The following is an 18,055-nucleotide window of genomic DNA, read 5'->3' as shown; positions in this document are numbered from 1 at the left end:
AATGCGAAATGTGTAGTCATCCATATCAGTAGGAACAATAAAAAAGGTCTATTATTTGAATTTTAAAAATTGTAACACGCTGCTGTGCAGAGGGACCTGGACGTTCTTATGCATGAATCAAAGATTGGTCTGCGGATCAACAGGTAATTAGGAAAGCAAACAGAAACACTGTCCTTCGTTACTACAAGGGATTAAGTTTAAAAGCAGAGAGGTTATGTTGCAGCTTATTTAAAGTCACTCCTGGAGTACTGCATGCAGTTTTGGTTTCCTTACTTGAGAATGTACGAACTGGCACTAAAAGGGGTGCAGAGGAGATGCACTAGGTTGGAAGCCAAAGTTGAGGGAGTTGGCTTATGAGGAGAGATGGAGTAGACTGGGATGAAATTCATTGGAATTTAGAAGAATGGAGTTTGGGGGTGCAATCTCAAACAAATTTGTGAATAGATAAAATAAAAAAGGAATAGATAAATAGAAGTAGAGAGGATGTCTCCACTGGCAGGTGAAACTAAGACAAGAGGGCATAGCCTTAAATTAGGGGGAGCAGATTTAGGACTGATTGAGAAGGAATTCCTCACCCAGAGGTTTGTGAATCTGTGGAATTCCCAGTCCAGTGAAGTGGTTGAGGTTCCCTCAATGTTTTTAAAGCTCAGATAGATAATTCCTTCACTGTTCAAAAAAAAAATTCAGGGTCATTGAGAGAGGTGGGTAAATGGAGTTGGGTCCACAAAAAGATCAGGCATGAATCTTATTGAACAGCAGAGCAGGCTCGAAGGACCAGATGGCCTACTCCTGCTCCTAGTTATTATGCTTAAATGATTAAAACTAAATGGTTTTCTTCACCTTGATCAAGATGAAAAAACTCTCAACCTAGTGATACTCCTTAACCAAGTTGCAAACTGGACTGACTAAATTCATTACCAGAAATGTCTGTGGCATGCTTGGCTAAAAACAAGGACTGCAGATGCTAGAAACCAGAGTCTAGATTACAGTGGTGCTGGAAAAGCACAGCAGGTCAGGCAGCATCCAAGGAGCAGGAAAATCGACGTTTCAGGCAAAAACCCTTCATCAGGAATGCCACAGACATTTGTATTCTTCTTGCTGATGGATGACATGATCATTCATTTATGAAAAAAAAAAGTGGGTATGACTCCTATCAGCTGCTCTAATGAACTACGGCCATGAGACCCTTGTGCCCAACACCCTATTTGCTCACAGTTATTTGGCAACTAAGTCCAGTGACAACTCACATGAGAATTAAAGAAAATCTCCAAACACGAGGGGAAATTCTGGAAGGGCCTCAAACACTTATAACTATCAAGAAGAATCTTGCCAGGAATTACTTTCCAATAAAATTATGACAGTCATCCTAATGCCACTTAATGCCCTTGTTGTTTTAGCACTTGTGTTATTACTTCAATGATCCCATCAGAAAAAAAACCAAGTTAGTTCAGAAACTTGCTCTGTTCAGTGTAGCTGCTTTAAATTAAAGCAATGAAGAGCCTCCAATCAAATTTATTCTGCTCTTTTAGAATTGAATTTTCAAGGTAGCTAATAAAATATTGCTCCAAAGACAAAACTACAGAGATCTCAAAAATAATTGGAGTGAGTTATGATCTTTCATGCTTGAGAGACAATATTATGAGAATTGTGTCACTGGTATCATTGAGTCTTGTACTCAACACTGCATCATTATACTCTATTAGTTTGCATAATGTTACATGGTTTTGCATCATGGATTTGTCAGCAGCTCATTGTGCAGATGGAACATTTTAAAACGAGGCCGTGTCACAAGAAAATTAAAACAATTTATTTCATCCCAAGGTCATGTACTGTTTGAGAGTCAAGTAGGTGATACATCAATTGTTTCTTGCACTCCTGTATATTTCTATGTATAGATTAAGATGTGATTAAAAGTACTTTGGATTGTCCAATTGTTCTCTAATAGGAATATGAAACTAATCAAAATCAAAAATCACCACAAGTATTGTTTAGCCTTCTGGTTAATACCAGAGTTAGACAGAGGGTATAAAAATATATAAAAATCTTCAGGCCCAGATATCTTATGGTAATCCTAAAATGAGATTCTAGGCAAAAGGAACAATGCCCTGAAAACTATAAAAGATAGTCAGCTGGATTGATATAAAAATCAACATGGTTTCCATTTTAAGGCAAGGTGATACACATTTATAGTATATATTTGACTTACGAAGGTATAGCAAAATAATACCAATAACATCAGACCAATAACTATTCAACTGGAAGTAGTCAGATTTATGTGGTAAGAAAAGACAAGTGGACAATGTGATAGGGCAGATATCAGGAGTGGTCAAATGAAAAACAGTGGTATAGGTAATTGGGGACGATAACAGGACAAACAAGTTTAGAACAGGTCACGATGTCTAGGCCCTTTACAATGTCTCAGCCTTAAAATTAAGCTCAATAATTTTAGATCATTACCACATTTCAAAATTTACTCAGCTGATAGTGGTTCGGCTGTTGTCATTTACAGCTGCCCTGGATTATCTTTTCCTTCGTTAAGGTCATAAGTACCTCTCCCTGCATTGTGTACCCCTTTCCTTTTGTCATTTACTCATTCCTGCCTTCTACCTTGCCTTTCATTCAAATCTCCTTCTGTCTCACTCCTTTTTCTTGAAATCTATATTTGGAGGAAAAAAAGAGAAAAAAAAACACAAAACCCTTACAGTTGTATATTTCTAACTCTTTCTGCTGAGCATAGGACCATAAGATATAGTACAGAAATTAGGCCATTCAGCCATCAAGTCTGCTCCACCATTCAAATCATTCCTGACAGACGCTTCAACCCCAGTTTCCCCTGTAAGCTTTGATCCTCTTGGCAAGCAAGAACTTATCAATCTCTGGTTTAAATACACCCATGACTCGGCCTCCACTGAAGGCTGTTGCACTGAATTCCACACACATCTCTGGCTGAAGAAGTTTATCCTTATCTCGGTTCTAAAGAGTCTTCCCTTTAAGGCTGTGCCCTCATCTCTCCTACCAATGGACAGATCTTCCCAACATCTACCGTGAAACTTACAGAATACTGGACAATCAGATCACCCTCACACTTCTAAACTCAAATCAAATATAGTCCCAGTCCTCAAACATTCCTCATACATTAAGCATTTCATTCCAGGGATCATTCTCATGAACCTCCTCTCTTCTCTTGACAGTTGTTTTTATTTTTGGGGATAGGCTGGCCACCGATATAATTGCAAACCCACTGACTCCAATAATTATGTTGGCTATGCATCCTCTGACAGATTCCTTTATTCTTTGATTTCTCCTCCTGTTGGATAAGATATGATGTCACTTTTCACAGGGGAGCCTCAACAGAATATTCCCCACTACCACGGTTGATAGACCTCTCAGCTGTGACTGATTTCTTGTACCTCTGTCCTCATCCTGTCTCTTCCCTCCCACAACACTAATGGGGTCCCTCAGTCCTCACTTTGCACCTCATCAGCATCTGCATCCCAACAAAAAGGACCATGAACTGCAAGCTCTGCCACCTACAGACACATACTCCCCTCCCTCCCTCCCTTCCTCGTCAGCATGCTGCAGGGACCGTTCCCTTGGGGACCCCCACATCTATTCCAAACACTACCTCACATAATCACAGAAAGTGCATCACTTGCTCTTTTACTGCTTCCCTCTTCGATATCCAAGGTCCCAGACACATCTTCCAGATAAAGCAATTTATGTGCACTTAGTTCAATGTTGGCTACTGTATTTGCTGCTCTCCTATGTTTGGAGGCGAAAGTAAATTAAGTGAATGCTTTGCCAAACATCTATACACTGTCCATAAAAAGTGATATGAGCTTCCTGCCAATTCAATACGTCATGTTACCACAGCCAATATTACAGTCTCAGGCCTGCTCCAGGCTGGTGCTTCATTAAGGCTCAAGGCAAGCTGGAGGAACAAGCTGAAGAAACACCACCTCATCTTCTACAGAGGTAGCCTACAGCCTTTGGCACGGTGTTTAACAATTTCAGAGTGTAGTGTAAATACCCACCTGAGATCCTGTTCTGCATGAGTTGCTCCCAATACAGCTGACCAATTTTTCAACCACAGTTCCCATTATCACCTATTCAGCTTTTACTTCTTCCCCAGCTTACTATTAGTAACCCTTTTGCCTGCTTCTCTTTTTGCTGCCCTCCATCTTTTTCTCTCTTGGCATAGTCTCCATGTAACATCTCAGTCCTCTCCCCACCCTCAACTTCAAACCCCATCATCAGCATAAATACCACCTTTTCCCAGCTGCTTTCAGTTCTGATGAGAAACAAAGTCACTGGACTCAAAATGTTAACTCTGCTTTCTCTTCACAGATGCTGCCAGACCTGTTGAGTTTCCCCAGCACTTTGTTTTTGCATAAACCAACAAGAGGACTTAGGCAGAATATGCAAAGCAGCAGAACTGAAATTTCACTATCAACCCACCCCTGCAGATGAGATCTGGAGGGGTATATCCCAAATCAGGCTGGTTAGAAGCTGTGGAAAGACCATCCAGGAAATCTCTCTCAGTTTCTCCATCAAGACCATTAGTCCCTCTCCCATTCCACCCTCTTGCCATTAGAGCCTGGTATTTACCTGGTCCTAAACTCCAAGATGATTTAGTTTTTGCTGAGCTGGAAAGTTTGTTTTTGTTCAAAGGAAAAACAACCTTCCAGCTCAGTGAGCAAACCTACATCCAGAAACTCAACCTGAGCTACAAACCCTTCTCAAAACTCTTAATTTAGTTTAGCTGGTAGCTCTTGGAAGCAGGTTTCCACTTAATTGAGAAGTGGAATCCCCCACCTCCAGGCAACTGATGTTCTTTGAAGAGTTAAGTGGCTGAGTTAACTTTGACCTTTTCAAATTCATTCCCAACAGACTTTTGTGGCATGGCTGGAAACCTCACCATGGAATCCTGTCTATACAGTTAAATGCATAGACTTTAACTAACTAGGGTGAAGTTGAAAGATGGCTACAAATGATAGTAATCCTGACACTTTGCATATTCGGACACTGCAGATGAATTAACAAAGGAAAGAGAATACGGAGTCTCACAGCCATATCTATTGCGTACAAGTATCAGGCATTACATGGAAACTGGTCAGGCCCATCTTGAATATTGTAGGTAGTTCCAAAACTGCTAGGCACTAGGAGAACATCTATATCCTATAATTATTAGGGACAAACCACCGAGATCTGTAATAAAACAAGACTCAGGAGCAGAAGTAGCCTATTTGGCCCATTGGGACTGCTCCACCATTCAATGAAGGATCATAGCTGATCTGATAATTCTCAACTTCACCTTCCACCCCACAACCCTGGAGTCACTTACTAACTAAAAATCTGTTTGTCCATCTCAATTTTCTTAAAGACACAGACTCTACAGATTTTTTGCACTAAAGAATTTCATATATTGACTATCCTCAAAAATATATCCTCTTCATTGGTCTTAAATGGTAATCCCTTATTCTGTGTTTATGCTTCCTGGCCCTCGACTCTGCCACAATGGGGACAAAGAAACTCTCCACACCCACCCTGAAAAGGCCCTAAGAATCTGTTTCAAAAGATTACCACATTCTTCTGAACTCCAATGAGTACAGGCCCAACCATTCAACCCAGAAAGAAATCCCTCCAATCCCAGATCCAAGCTGGGTCAACACCCTCTTGACTACTTTCGTTAGATATGGGGACCAAAACCGTTCACAATATTACAGGTGTTAACTAACTGGTGCCTGTATGGCTGTAATAAGACTTCTCTATGTTCATGCTCCTTTTGTTCTGAAGGAAAGGCCAGTCAATCTTCCTTCTCTATTACTGATGAACTAGGATGCTAGGTTTTTGCGATTCATGCACAAGGACTTTCAAATCCCTCTGTGCTGCAGTATTCTGTAGTCTGTCATCATTTAAATTATAATCAGATCTTATAATCTTTGAGCTAAAGTGAAAAATCTCAGATTATATTCCAGCTGCCAAGCTTTGCCTACTTTTAACCTGTCTATATCCCTCTTTAGACACCCTGTAAACACCCTCATTACTTGCTTTCCCACCTATTTTTGTACTATTCACAAACTTGGCCATATACTTTCCTTATCCAAGTCACTGATATATATTGTAACAAAATTGTGGTCCCAGCAACAATCCCTGCAATATCCACTTGTTGTAGGTTACCTTCCTGAAAATGCCCTCTTTTACCTCAGCTGTCTCAAAGTTAGCCAAATCTTCTATTCAAGCTAGTATACTAACTCAATGAGATCTCATCTTATTTTGTAGCCTTCCTGCAATAATGTCAAAATTTACTGGACCTTCTCCTCTGACTTTGCGAAAGGAATGAAATAAGCGGGTAACTTAGAGTTAACTATTCAATATATTTCTAACTTAAAATAATGTATTGATATCATTTGCCCTGCAGACAAGTTTTGTGAAGTAGTGCTCCCTGACATTAGTGCTGAGCTTGACCAACAAGTCAGTGATGGTTGGAAAGGGGATTGCTCTCAAGAAGCTAAACAGATTAGCATTTCTACAAAACAGCTTTCAGGAATCATAATGGCACCTAGCTGTAATGGGTCAAGAATGCAACAAATTTTCATTGACACTTTATGGCCCAGTAATTTCTTTTACTTCCATGACTGGTATAGAAATAAATGCTTTACAATTATGCCCAGTCCGATAGTCTTTCTTGCAATTTTGAAGCTTGGCCTCATGTACAAATAAGTGTGAATTACAGTAGGGCAACTCATCACCTCCAATTTCAAATCTTGAATGTACAAGTGAGTTGCACAGAGTCACAATGAGAGTGCTATTTTCTGCAACAGCTGCAAGATAATATAAATAAACTATATTTGGTTTATTAACATGTACATGCATTGGCCCACATGGAATAAACAGAAGTTTGAACAAAATGGATTCATTTTTGAAACAAAGAAAGACTTTAACTTCAAATAAAAACAAAAATACTACGGATGTTGGAAATCCAAATGTTTAACTTCCTGGATACCTGCTTTCATAGCTCAATGATAGCCTTATAATCTTTTCAGACTTCTCTTAAACAGTTAATATCAACATAGATTAAGAATCCATTCCAATAAGAAAAAAAACTTTGATTCTGGTTAAAAAAAAAATGAGTGCGCTTCTTGGCACTGAGAATTGTCTGGCAAGTGTTCAGTGAAAATATAAAGATTTATACAGAAAATGAAGCACATTTAATTAGGACTTTGACAGGTCTTGGGTTTATCTTTACGATGAAGAAAAAAACCGAGCGGCAATATTTGCCTGGCATCCTGAACAAACCAGGGATTCTGTAATTCAGTGGAGTTGTTCAAGGCCATAAAAGAACCATTAACTGAAAAAAAAATTTCAGGTGGCCAAACTGCCTTTTGAAAGTAAAATCAAGGTGGGTGGGGTGCAGTATAAAATGTTGAAAAATAAATTAGTTGGGTTTTTCCTAAAATGGCTTCATTATATTGTGAATAAAAAAGTTATCAGCTGCAAGAAAAAAGATCAGCCTATTGAAAAAGACAAACATGAACATTACCCAAGGAACTAGAGAAGTTTTCAAATTTGTGGTGATGAAATTATAACTGGGGTTGGTAGACCATAAGTAGGGGGACATTTGCTGATGTTAGTAATTCTCCACTAGTGCAGTGGCATCTTTTGATCCAATTATAGGCATATGACTTGGCTATAAGTGTTCATTAATGAGGAGAGACTGGATAGCCATTTTCCTTGGAGCAGAGGCAGCTGAACGTGGAGGTGTGAGGACAGTGGCGAGAGGTCTGATTGAGATATACAAAATTATATGAGACTCATACACAATAGATTGTGAGAATCTTTTCCTCATGGGGGTCAGACATGTCCAAAACCCGACAGCATAAGTGATTTAGAAGAGATTGGAGAAGTTATTTCACCTAGAGGATGGTGGAATTATGGGATGCACAGCCTGAAAAGGTAGTGTAGGCAAGTACTCTCAACATTTAAGCATGATACGGATGTGTTGCTGTTGGACTGGGGTGGACAAAGTTAAAAATCACAACACCAGGTTTGTCCAACAGGTTTATTTGGAAGTACAATCTTTCGGAGCACTGCTCCTTCATCAGGTAGCTCATGGAGCAGAATCAAAGGACACAATTTATAGTAAAAGATCAAAGTGTAATACAGTTGTTGTAATGTATTGAACAAACCTAGATTGCTGTTAAGTCTTTAATCACTTAGAATGGGTTGCAGGTTACATATTAATTAATTAATAGAAAGTCGCAGAACTTCTTTCAAGTCACATTCCCAAGATAACAACATTTTATATAAAAAGGACATCTCAACTTAGACACTGCATTAAAAGGTGAGAGGTCAGAGTCTGTCTGTATCCCAACTTTGAGTCAGAATGGTTTTATTTCCAAAAAGTAGGAGTTGATAAAATGTCACATGGACTGACTGCCAACAGACTGTGCACTTTTTGAACAAAATAGAACATACCTGCAAATTCACCCCATAGACTTGTGAGGTAGGGGGAGAGGAGAGAGAATATGCCTTGAGAGGGTGTGCAAGTGAGAGACAGAGAGGGTCTGCATGAGTGTGTATATTTGCACAAGTGTGTAGTACACTCATGCACAAACACTCTTACACATGATCACATTCCTGCAGACCCACATGCACACTTTCTCACACAAGTCTATGGGTAAATTTGCAGATTCTTTGAGTGCTTTTTGAACAGAATAGAATGTATCTGCAATTTCACCCCATAGACTGGAGTGTGAGACACACACAGACAATATGCCTTTGGGAGGGTGTGCACGTGTCAGAGGGTCTGCATGAGTAAGAGTGCGCATTTGTGTGAGTGCTTGCACACATACACTCTCCCAGGCACATTCTCTCCCCTCCTGCTACCACACACAACTCTAGGAGGTGAATTTGCATATTATATTCTATCGTGCTCAAGAAGCACAATCTATAGGCAGTCAGTCCATGTGACATTTTATAAATTCCTACTTTGAAAACAGAACCTATTGGACTCAAGGTTGGGATACAGACAGACTTTGACCTCACACCTTTAATGCATTGTCTGAGCTGGAGATGGCTTTTTTAAAAAAACATTAAGTTATTTTGGGAATGTGACTTCAGAGTTCTGGGATTTACATACCAATGAAATCAAAACCCTCAACCCAATCTAAGTGATTAAGACTTAACCGCCATCTAGGTCTGTTCAATACATCACATCAGTTATATGACACTTTCGGCTTTTACGATAAATTCTGTGTCCTACAATACTGTTCTACAAGCTACCTGATGAAGGAGCAGCACTCCGAAAGCTCACACTTCCAAATAAACCTGTGACTATAACCCAGTGTTGTGATTTTTAACATTTAAGCAGCATCTGGACGAGCTCTTAAAATGGCAGGGCACAGTCGGCTATGGACCAACTGTGGTCCCTGCAGGTAAATGGGGATTAGTATACTTGTAGTTTGGTATAGACATGGTGGGCCAAAGAGCTTGTTCATATGATGCATGACTGGCCAGCTACTAAACACACCTTAAGTTTGCTGCATTGGGGCTCATGTGGCACGGGAGTAGTGTCTCTACCTCAGAGGGCTGGGGTTCAAATCCCCTACCTGCCTGGTGCCGTATCAGAATACTAAGCCAAGTTGATCAAAGTAATTTTAAAATTTGGCCTATTAATTATACCTAAGGAACTGACTTTAGTGAGGGGTCAACATTTCAGATAATTACTTGATCAATAGACAGAATATTTGTCATTTTTTGATAAATCAAGACCTATGACCCAAAAAAAAAGTTTCTATAGCAACTGCACAATGTTCAAGATGATTCAGTTGTGACTTACCAAACATCCCCTGATGGAACAAGAACTTTCCTGCAACAAGGCCTGTAATAATACCTAGCAACCACAGCAGCACCTTTAAGCAGCTCCATCCTCCTCCAGGGTACTTGTTTACTATGAAAGAGAAGCAGTTTCCAACAACAATTACATTGGCAGGAGTCCGGCTGTGCGAAATCGGATCTTCAGCAAAAATGAGGAAATTGAAGAAAGTCACCAGATAGGCCACAATCAGCCGACTCCATGGATGTTGGAAATAGTATCGAAATGCTTTGACCATCCTCATACACATGGGACGACCCCTCAACCTGCAATCTGTTTGAAAATAAATTAATTAGTGATTCAATAAATTGTATATGAAAATACAATGATTGGACACTTACTCGCTCGGTCAGGTTGCATCACTGTGCAAAGTTAACTTTCATAGTGAACAGTAATTCAGATGGCCAATTGGACTAAATTCTAGATGTTTGTTACTTTTTCTCTGATTCAGCAATCAGCTCAGTGAGAACTAAAAAGAAACAATTGTTTTCAATATAATGTGTGCTCTATTCCAATTAACGTGCACAGAATGGTTGAAGGAGGCAAAACTACGACTTAGAAGAAAACATTGCTTTCTGCAAAATATTAAAGGAAAGAAAGCCAACTCTTCCAGTCTGCAACAATAGCTACTGGCCATGATTTACTGTAAACCCTCTGAGTGGAAATGTCAGTCACTTCCATGTAAAAAGACCTGGCCCTCTATTCCTTGGATGCTGCCTAACCTGCTGTGCTTTAACTAGCAACACATTTTCAGCTGTGATCTCCAGCATCTGCAGACCTCATTTTTTTACCCTCTTTGATCATCTACATTCTACAGTTTCAATAACAGGAAATACAACTTTTCTTTATAAAAGAGCTCAAGAATCTTACCATTTAGGTACTATTCACCCATCTAAGCAATCCCTCAGCAGGATGCAGTCACCAAAATACTTGTCTTAGCGAATATCTTGGTATTTACAATGAAAAAGGTAATTGAGGGGTTACAAATCACATACCTACAATGACGAGGAGTATATGCCAGCCTTAATGCCAACTTTACCGTCTACTCTGCTTAAAATTACAGCCCTCCCGTTACAGAAGTTATTTTGTGGACTACCAGTAGTTTTCTGATGTTGTTACAGCCAGTTTAAGATTATGCTTTAAAGCTTAAAAAAAAGTTGCCTGCACCATGTGATTTGACGCTGAATTTTATATCTGCTTCCCTTTACCATTGGGAGGCTGGCGTAAACAACGTTGGGCACTGCCTCACCAGCATGAGTAGGAAGGAAGGAGTCTCAGCAAACATATCAGCGCAACCAGTTTTACAAGTCAAAATTCCAAAGGTAACAACTGCGCAACAGTGTGTTAAACCCACAAATGGAATGCAAGCTTTCAAAACTGTTTCAAAATTAAAAGAGAAAGCAATTTTAAAAGGAACAAGTTAAACAGTATTACCAGCACAAGCCATTCCGACGTCAAGTTATTCTGGAAAGAGCTGCTAACTCTAACCACAGCGCATGACTTCTAAAATAAATAGGGAGGTTATCCGATATATATTTGTGTAGTGTAAATATAGATGCTGTCCTGCACTTCCGCTCAACTCAACCATTGTAAATTAAGTTATGGCAATGGCTTATTGAAAACTTTCAAATAACTAAATAAAGTCAGTTGTCCAAAAACATTTTCAAAAAACTATTCGTTTTGGGATTTCAAGAAATTGGTCGACTGCCTGCAATTCATTCCTTGTCGGAGCGAAATGAAGTTTAATTAGCTATTGTGTTACGTTGAGTGTACTCGTATCCGAGGTGTTAATTACACTAGACACGGACTCTCAGCAAGTTTATATCCAGTATCAAACTAATTGCAAGGGCCATTAGGGTTTTATTTTAATGAAATACATTGGTGTCACAGGAAAAAAAGTTCACTAGACATGATTCCAACTCCACAGCAGCTCAATTAGTGAATGTAGAGCCTGGTGGATTCTGAACCTTATGAATTTCATAGCTGAAGAAGTACATTTAAAAAAAAATGAATTACAATGTAAGAATAATGGCTTCAAACAGCAAGCCTAACATACAGCACTGAATATATTAATAGCCATTATCTGTACCATTCAATACAAGTACTAATTGATTATAACTATACTGAATCATTATAAACTTGCTTTCTCATCTGGTGCCTCCCACTAATGCTTACATCATTTTTCATGCATTAATCCATTCATCATATCATTCTTCATGAAAGGGATATTATAGTTATGTCCAACCTTGACCTATTACAATGTAATTTTGTTTTGGACAAGAGAGGTAGTAACATAGTAGTGAAGCTTGGACTGGAAAGAAGCAGAACGAATGTGACTCCATGTGATAACAGGATTGGAATAGAGCAAAATAAGTGTGATCCCAAATAGCAAATTTTGAAATAAGTGTTGAATTTTAAAAAAGAATAACATAAAACTAGAGAATTTGACTCATTTACAAAGGACAGATTAACCATTTGTTCTTGTTGGTGCTAGTTCAGAAACTTTGAGCAAAATAAAGTTAAAGGAAAAAAACACACAATAACAGGTTATAGTCCAATAGAACTGTTTGAAGTACAAGTTTGTATACACCTGTTGGATTATAACCTGGTGTCCTGTGATTTTTAACTTTGTCCACCCTAGTCCAATACTAGCACCTTCATAAAATAAATTAAAGTAATTCTTCATGAATGTTTTGGAACTTCTCAGAAACATCTAGTGATGCAAAGTCTCAACCACTTGAGCAAGTGACCAAAAAAAAATACATCTACCATCTCAAAGAAAAACACTAGACCACTCACTTCTAAAATTTAGAAATAATACTTATAAACATACTGTAGAACACTCCACCATTAAACTTTGCAATGTGTTTAAGTGTGACAGCTATCCCATTACAAAACGAAGTTATACCATTAGAGCTGAGCTCTACCAAGAAGGTCCAAAGGTTAACCCCTGCTCAGTGCTGATTTAGTTCACATCTGGAGCAACCGCTCTGTTTGGTGAGCTAAATTGTACTAGGCAAGTAGATCAACAATCCTAATTTAGTGACATCTACTGCCAATATACATGGCATATGATAAACTCCATCAAGCAATCATATAATTAAGTAATGCAATGCACAGATGCTTAAAAGTGTCAAAACCTTAAGATTTTACTACCTTCTGCACAGATGGTTTGGATCTTCTATAGATTGAAATAGTGAAATGATTTAGATCCAATTTAGTTAACATGCTTAAGCTACATCAACAGTTAAGCAACTTCCCTCAAGCTATCTGCTACATGTATTCATTAAGATGCATCATAATTAAACATTGAGGTTTTACTGGGCTGAGGATAGATTACTATAATTCATTTATGTAATTTGCTTTAATTCAACATCTGCTGCATTGATTGGGTTTTCTACTTTTAATCTCTTTTAAATAATTATCTGTGTTTCACAAATATAATATGCTCCAATGAGGGTTTTCTTTCGGTGGGGGAGAGATGAGGGGAACAGTATCAGTCTTGTCCTGATAACATAAAACAAGTGTTGAAGCAAACACAACTCAGATGATTATGGATTTAAAACCAGCTCTCAACCAACTTATTGTTTTGACTGGAATTACAGCCCTTGTTGAAGGATTATAGGGAAGGAGTAGAGGTAACAATCCCTCCTCCAGTACAATTTGTCACTAATCACAGACTAGTAGTGACAGGAGGTCATATTTCAATATATTTACTTCATCCTTTTCCTTGGTAACAAGCTTTCACAAGGCAAAATTAGCTTTTTTTTTGTTTACAAAAATGCAGAAGCTGATGCTGGTCTGTTCAATTATTCCAAGCAATCCATTTTTAAAATGCCAGATATAACTAACATTCAGTCAGCTATCCAGAAGTTAATTGCGGTTAAAGTTAATACTGACTTGTGATGTCTGTTATATTGAATCAAAGTTAATTGAAGTCAGAATGGGCTGAACATTGTTGTTTTCCCTGCATCACAACAATGTTATTTTGCATTGTACTTTTACAATGCTTTAGTTGTTTCCGAACAATTTTGTTTTGTAGAATGGAAGTATCACGAGAAAGACTGATACAAATATCAATTTTGGGAAGAGAGTAGAACAAATCAATTTTCCATTTTTCTCAATAACATTGCTTTCAGTTAAAGACCGTAAGAAACCGGACAAGAGATTGAGACCAAGACAGAGTAAATCAATCATTATTGTGATGTTTGTTCAATTTTTTAAAAGTTGACTGAATTTTAAATCCAAAAATACCACCGAATCAAAAAATATACTCTATACCTATGTAAGGAAAGGTCTGCTTTGCTCTAATTTTAGAGAAATCTTAGAATACAAATTGAAAGCACCTTTGTGACAAAGATAAGAGAGTGAGGGAGCTTGATGTAAGAGGGTCACTAGCATCTTGGCTCCCACCCTCAGAAAGCTATCAGTGGCAATGGACAAGGGAAGTAGACGCAGGTTAAGTGCTAATCAGAGTCAGTACTACATATAATTCAGGGGCTTAACATATTGCTCAAAAGGGGAAAAAAAAGAGGTCAGGTTTCATGGGAAGGTGTAGGGACTGAGGTAGTCATTAGAACAAGGAGTCATTAAGGGCCATGCTTCTCTATAGCCTCTATGCTAATTGAAGCCATTGTTGGCTCAATTTCCTATCACATTTCTCAATTTGCTAAACGCAGTACTATCTAATAACAAGGTGCAGTGTTAGAATCCTTAAAATTTCAACTTAATCACATCCATGTCCTGTTAGAGTTTTGGTAACATTTCTGTAATATCACTAATGTTTAAGTCAAAAAACTAAACTTCTTTTGTATTAGTTTGGTTCAATTTTGTACATTAAGAAGTGCTACATAAGTGCATTTCAAAGAAAAATAATCACAATTATTTTTTATAATATACATTTTCTCCATTTGTGTTGTTTCTATCATTTACATTCAATTTGATTCAGCCATATTCCAACACCAGCACCTCAACCCTCAAGTGGCAGACCTATTTACAAACACCTGTGCCACTTGAATTGCAGAACTCATAGTCATAGATATGTACACATGGAAACAGACCCTTTGGACCAACCCATCCATGCTGACCAGATATCCCAACCCAATCTAGTCTCACCTACCAGCAGCTGGCCCATATCCCTCCAAACCCTTCCTATTTATATACCTATCCATATACTTCTTAAATGTTGCAATTGAACCAGCCTCCACCACTTCCTCTGGCAGCTCATTCCATACAGATACCACCCTCTGTGTGAAAACTTGCCCCTTAGGTCTCATTTATATCTTTCCCCTCTCACCCTAAACCTATGCCCTCTAGTCCTGGACTCCCCCACCCCAGGGAAAAGACTTTGTCTATTTATCCTATCCAAGCCCCCCATAATTTTGTAAACCTCTATAAGGTCACCTCTCAGCCTCTGACTCTCCAGGGAAAACAGCCCCAGCCTGTTCAGCCTCTCCCTAAAGCTCAAATCCTACAACCCTGGCAACATCCTTGTAAATCTTTTCTGAACCCATTCAAGTTTCACAACATCTTTCCGATAGGAAGGAGACCAGAATTGCACGCAATATTCCAACAGTGGCCTAACCAATGTCCTGTACATCTGCAACATGACATCCCAACTCCTGTACTCAATACTCTGACCAATAAAGGAAAGCATACCAAACGCCTTCTTCACTATCCCATCTACCTGCGACTCTACTTTCAAGGAGCTATGAACCTGCATTCCAAGGTCTCTTTGTTCAGCAACACTCCCTAGGACCTGCTAAGATTTGCTTTCCCATAATACAGCACCTTAGCAGGACTTATACACTTAAATAGTAAGATCCTAAGGAGTGTCACTGAACAAAGAGACCTTGGAGTGCAGGTTAATAGCTCTTTGAAAGGGGGTAGCCATGGGCACCCACATGGGCCCCAGCTATGCCTGTCTCTTTGTCGGCTACATAGAACAGTCCATCTTCCATAGTTACACTGGCACCACTCCACCTTTTCCTCTGGTGACTGCATCGGTGCCACCCCGTGCTCCCATGAGGAGATTAAACAGTTCATCAACTTCACCAACACATTCCACCCCAACCTTAAATTCACCTGGACCATCTCTGATACCTCCCTCCCCTTCCTAGACCTCTCCATCTCCATCAACAATGACCAATTTAACTCCAACATTTTAACAAACCCATGGGCTCCCACAACTACCTGGATTACATCTCCTCCCATCCTATCTCATGCAAAAATGCTATCCTGTATTCTCAATTCCTCTGCCTCTGCCGTATCTGTTCCCAGGAGGACCAGTTCCAGATACATACCAGATGGCCTCCCGTAATTTCCCCTCCCATGTGGTTTAAGATGCCCTCCAACACATGTCATCGATGTCCTGCACCTCCGCCCTCAAACCCCACCCCTCCAACTGCAACAAGGACAGATCCTCCTTGGTCCTCACCTTCCACCTACCAACCTCTGCATAAACCGCATCATCCTCCACCATTTCCGCCACCTACAAATGGACCCCACCACCAGGAATATATTTCGCTGCACCCACACCTCCCCCCTCACCTCTGTCCAAGGCTCCAAAGGAGCCTTCCACATCCATCAAAGTTTCACCTGCACTTCCACACATATTATTTGCTGTATCCATTGCTTCCGATGCAGTCTCCTTTACACTGGGGGAGACTGGATACCTTCTCGCAGAGCGCTTCGGGGAACATCTCCGTGACACCCTCACCAATCAACCCCACCATCCCGTGGCTGAACATTTCAACTCCCCCTCCCACTCTACTGAGGTCATGCAGGTCCTGGGCCTCCTCCACCGCCACCACCCAACACCTGGAGGAAGAACACCTCATCTTCCGCCTCATAACATTTCAACCCCAGGGCATCAACGTGGTCCACCAATTTCCTCATTTCCCCTCCCTCCACCTTACCCCAGTTCCAAACTTCCAACTCAGCACCACCCCCATGACATGTCCCACCTGTCAATCTTCCTTCCCACCTATCCACTCCACCCTCCTCTCTGACTTATCACCTTTATCCTGTCCTCCATCCACCTATTGCACTATCTTGACCCCAGCCCCACCCTCTCCCACTTATCTCTCCATCCCCAAGGCTTCCAGCCTTAATACTGATGAAGGACTCTTGCCCGAAACGCCGAAGTTTCTGGTCCTCAGCCTGACCTGCTGTGCATTTCCAGTAGCACTCTAATCTTGATTCTAATCTCCAGCATCTTCTGTCCTCACTTTCGTCAAATTTTCACATTGTCAGATAGATGCCAGTATTGTAGCTACACTGGAACAGCTTGGCTAGGGCAAAGGCTAGCTCTTAAGTACAGGTCTTTAATACTATTGTAGTCCGGGTACATAGCCTTGGTGGCACCCAGTGCTTTCAGCCATGTCTTGATATCACACAGAGTGAACCAAATGACTGAATCTGGCATTTGTGTTGCTGGGGACCTCAGGAGGATGCCAAGAAGGATCATCCATTTGGCACTTCTAGCTGAAGATGAATGCGTATGTTTAAGATTTCCAATGCTGAAATCATGAAGCACTTGAATATTTCTAAAAAGAGACAAGGCATCAAAGCTTTTCATCTTACACTAATCAAAATTAGGACATAGAAACAGACAATTTATACAATTTGTGAAAAGGGTGTTGATTAGTTAGGCTACCAGTGGTGTGGATATATAACAGGTAAAGTTAACTATCAATCTTAGTTCTCACATCAGGTAGACTCTGATCAGTGCTGTTGATTGTCAGTCTTCATTACCCTTTTGTGCCCCAATAAAAAAGGTGCCACTACGAATTCCAGCAAATTCCATTTGCCTGTATAAAGCAGAATCCAATGTGTTAACAAATGAAGCTTCTAACAAATATATTACTCTGCAGGCCCAACTGATTATCTTCATATTTGTTTCCAATTTAATTCTTAACACAATCTGGATTATTTAAATAATGAATTCTAATACTGGAATTACAACGAATATTGAGCACAGTGTTCTGGGGCTTGTATGCATGGGCTGGTCCATTCAAGGCCAATAGCAGTAGCTAGAGACATTTTCATGAGTTTTTATGTTATACAGCAAGTGATGGTTTCATTAAGGTAGTTATTATCATACAGGATAGTCTTCTTATGCCCTATCACAGCATTAGGACAATTACAAAGAGGATGAAGAATTATCAAGGGTATGCA

At 39.7% G+C, this 18,055-nt stretch overlaps 1 protein-coding gene across 4 annotated transcripts in view; it reads right to left on the bottom strand.

Annotated features, from left to right (window-relative positions):
• tmem117 (transmembrane protein 117) overlaps positions 1 to 11,373 on the bottom strand; it is a 365,044-nt gene extending 353,671 nt beyond the window's left edge. Inside the window, exons 1-3 of one of the 4 annotated variants that reach the window (XM_060839215.1) lie at positions 10,873 to 11,002; positions 10,053 to 10,150; positions 9,842 to 9,952 (exon numbers count right to left, since the gene is read on the bottom strand). In XM_060839215.1, the coding sequence (XP_060695198.1) occupies positions 9,842 to 9,952; positions 10,053 to 10,080 (139 nt within the window). In that variant the 5' untranslated portion in view covers positions 10,081 to 10,150; positions 10,873 to 11,002. Of the gene's footprint in view, positions 1 to 9,841; positions 10,151 to 10,747; positions 10,823 to 10,872; positions 11,003 to 11,311 lie in introns of those variants that run through there. The other 3 variants (XM_060839212.1, XM_060839213.1, XM_060839214.1) reach the window with 3 other exon arrangements.
• Between the last annotated feature and the right edge of the window lie 6,682 nt (positions 11,374 to 18,055).

The sequence above is a fragment of the Hemiscyllium ocellatum genome, chromosome 19 (assembly GCF_020745735.1).
Source record: "Hemiscyllium ocellatum isolate sHemOce1 chromosome 19, sHemOce1.pat.X.cur, whole genome shotgun sequence".
In the NCBI taxonomy this organism is placed as follows: domain Eukaryota; kingdom Metazoa; phylum Chordata; class Chondrichthyes; order Orectolobiformes; family Hemiscylliidae; genus Hemiscyllium; species Hemiscyllium ocellatum.
The sequence above is the reverse complement of the archived record's forward strand: the minus strand, read 5'-3'. Positions and strand labels throughout refer to the sequence as shown.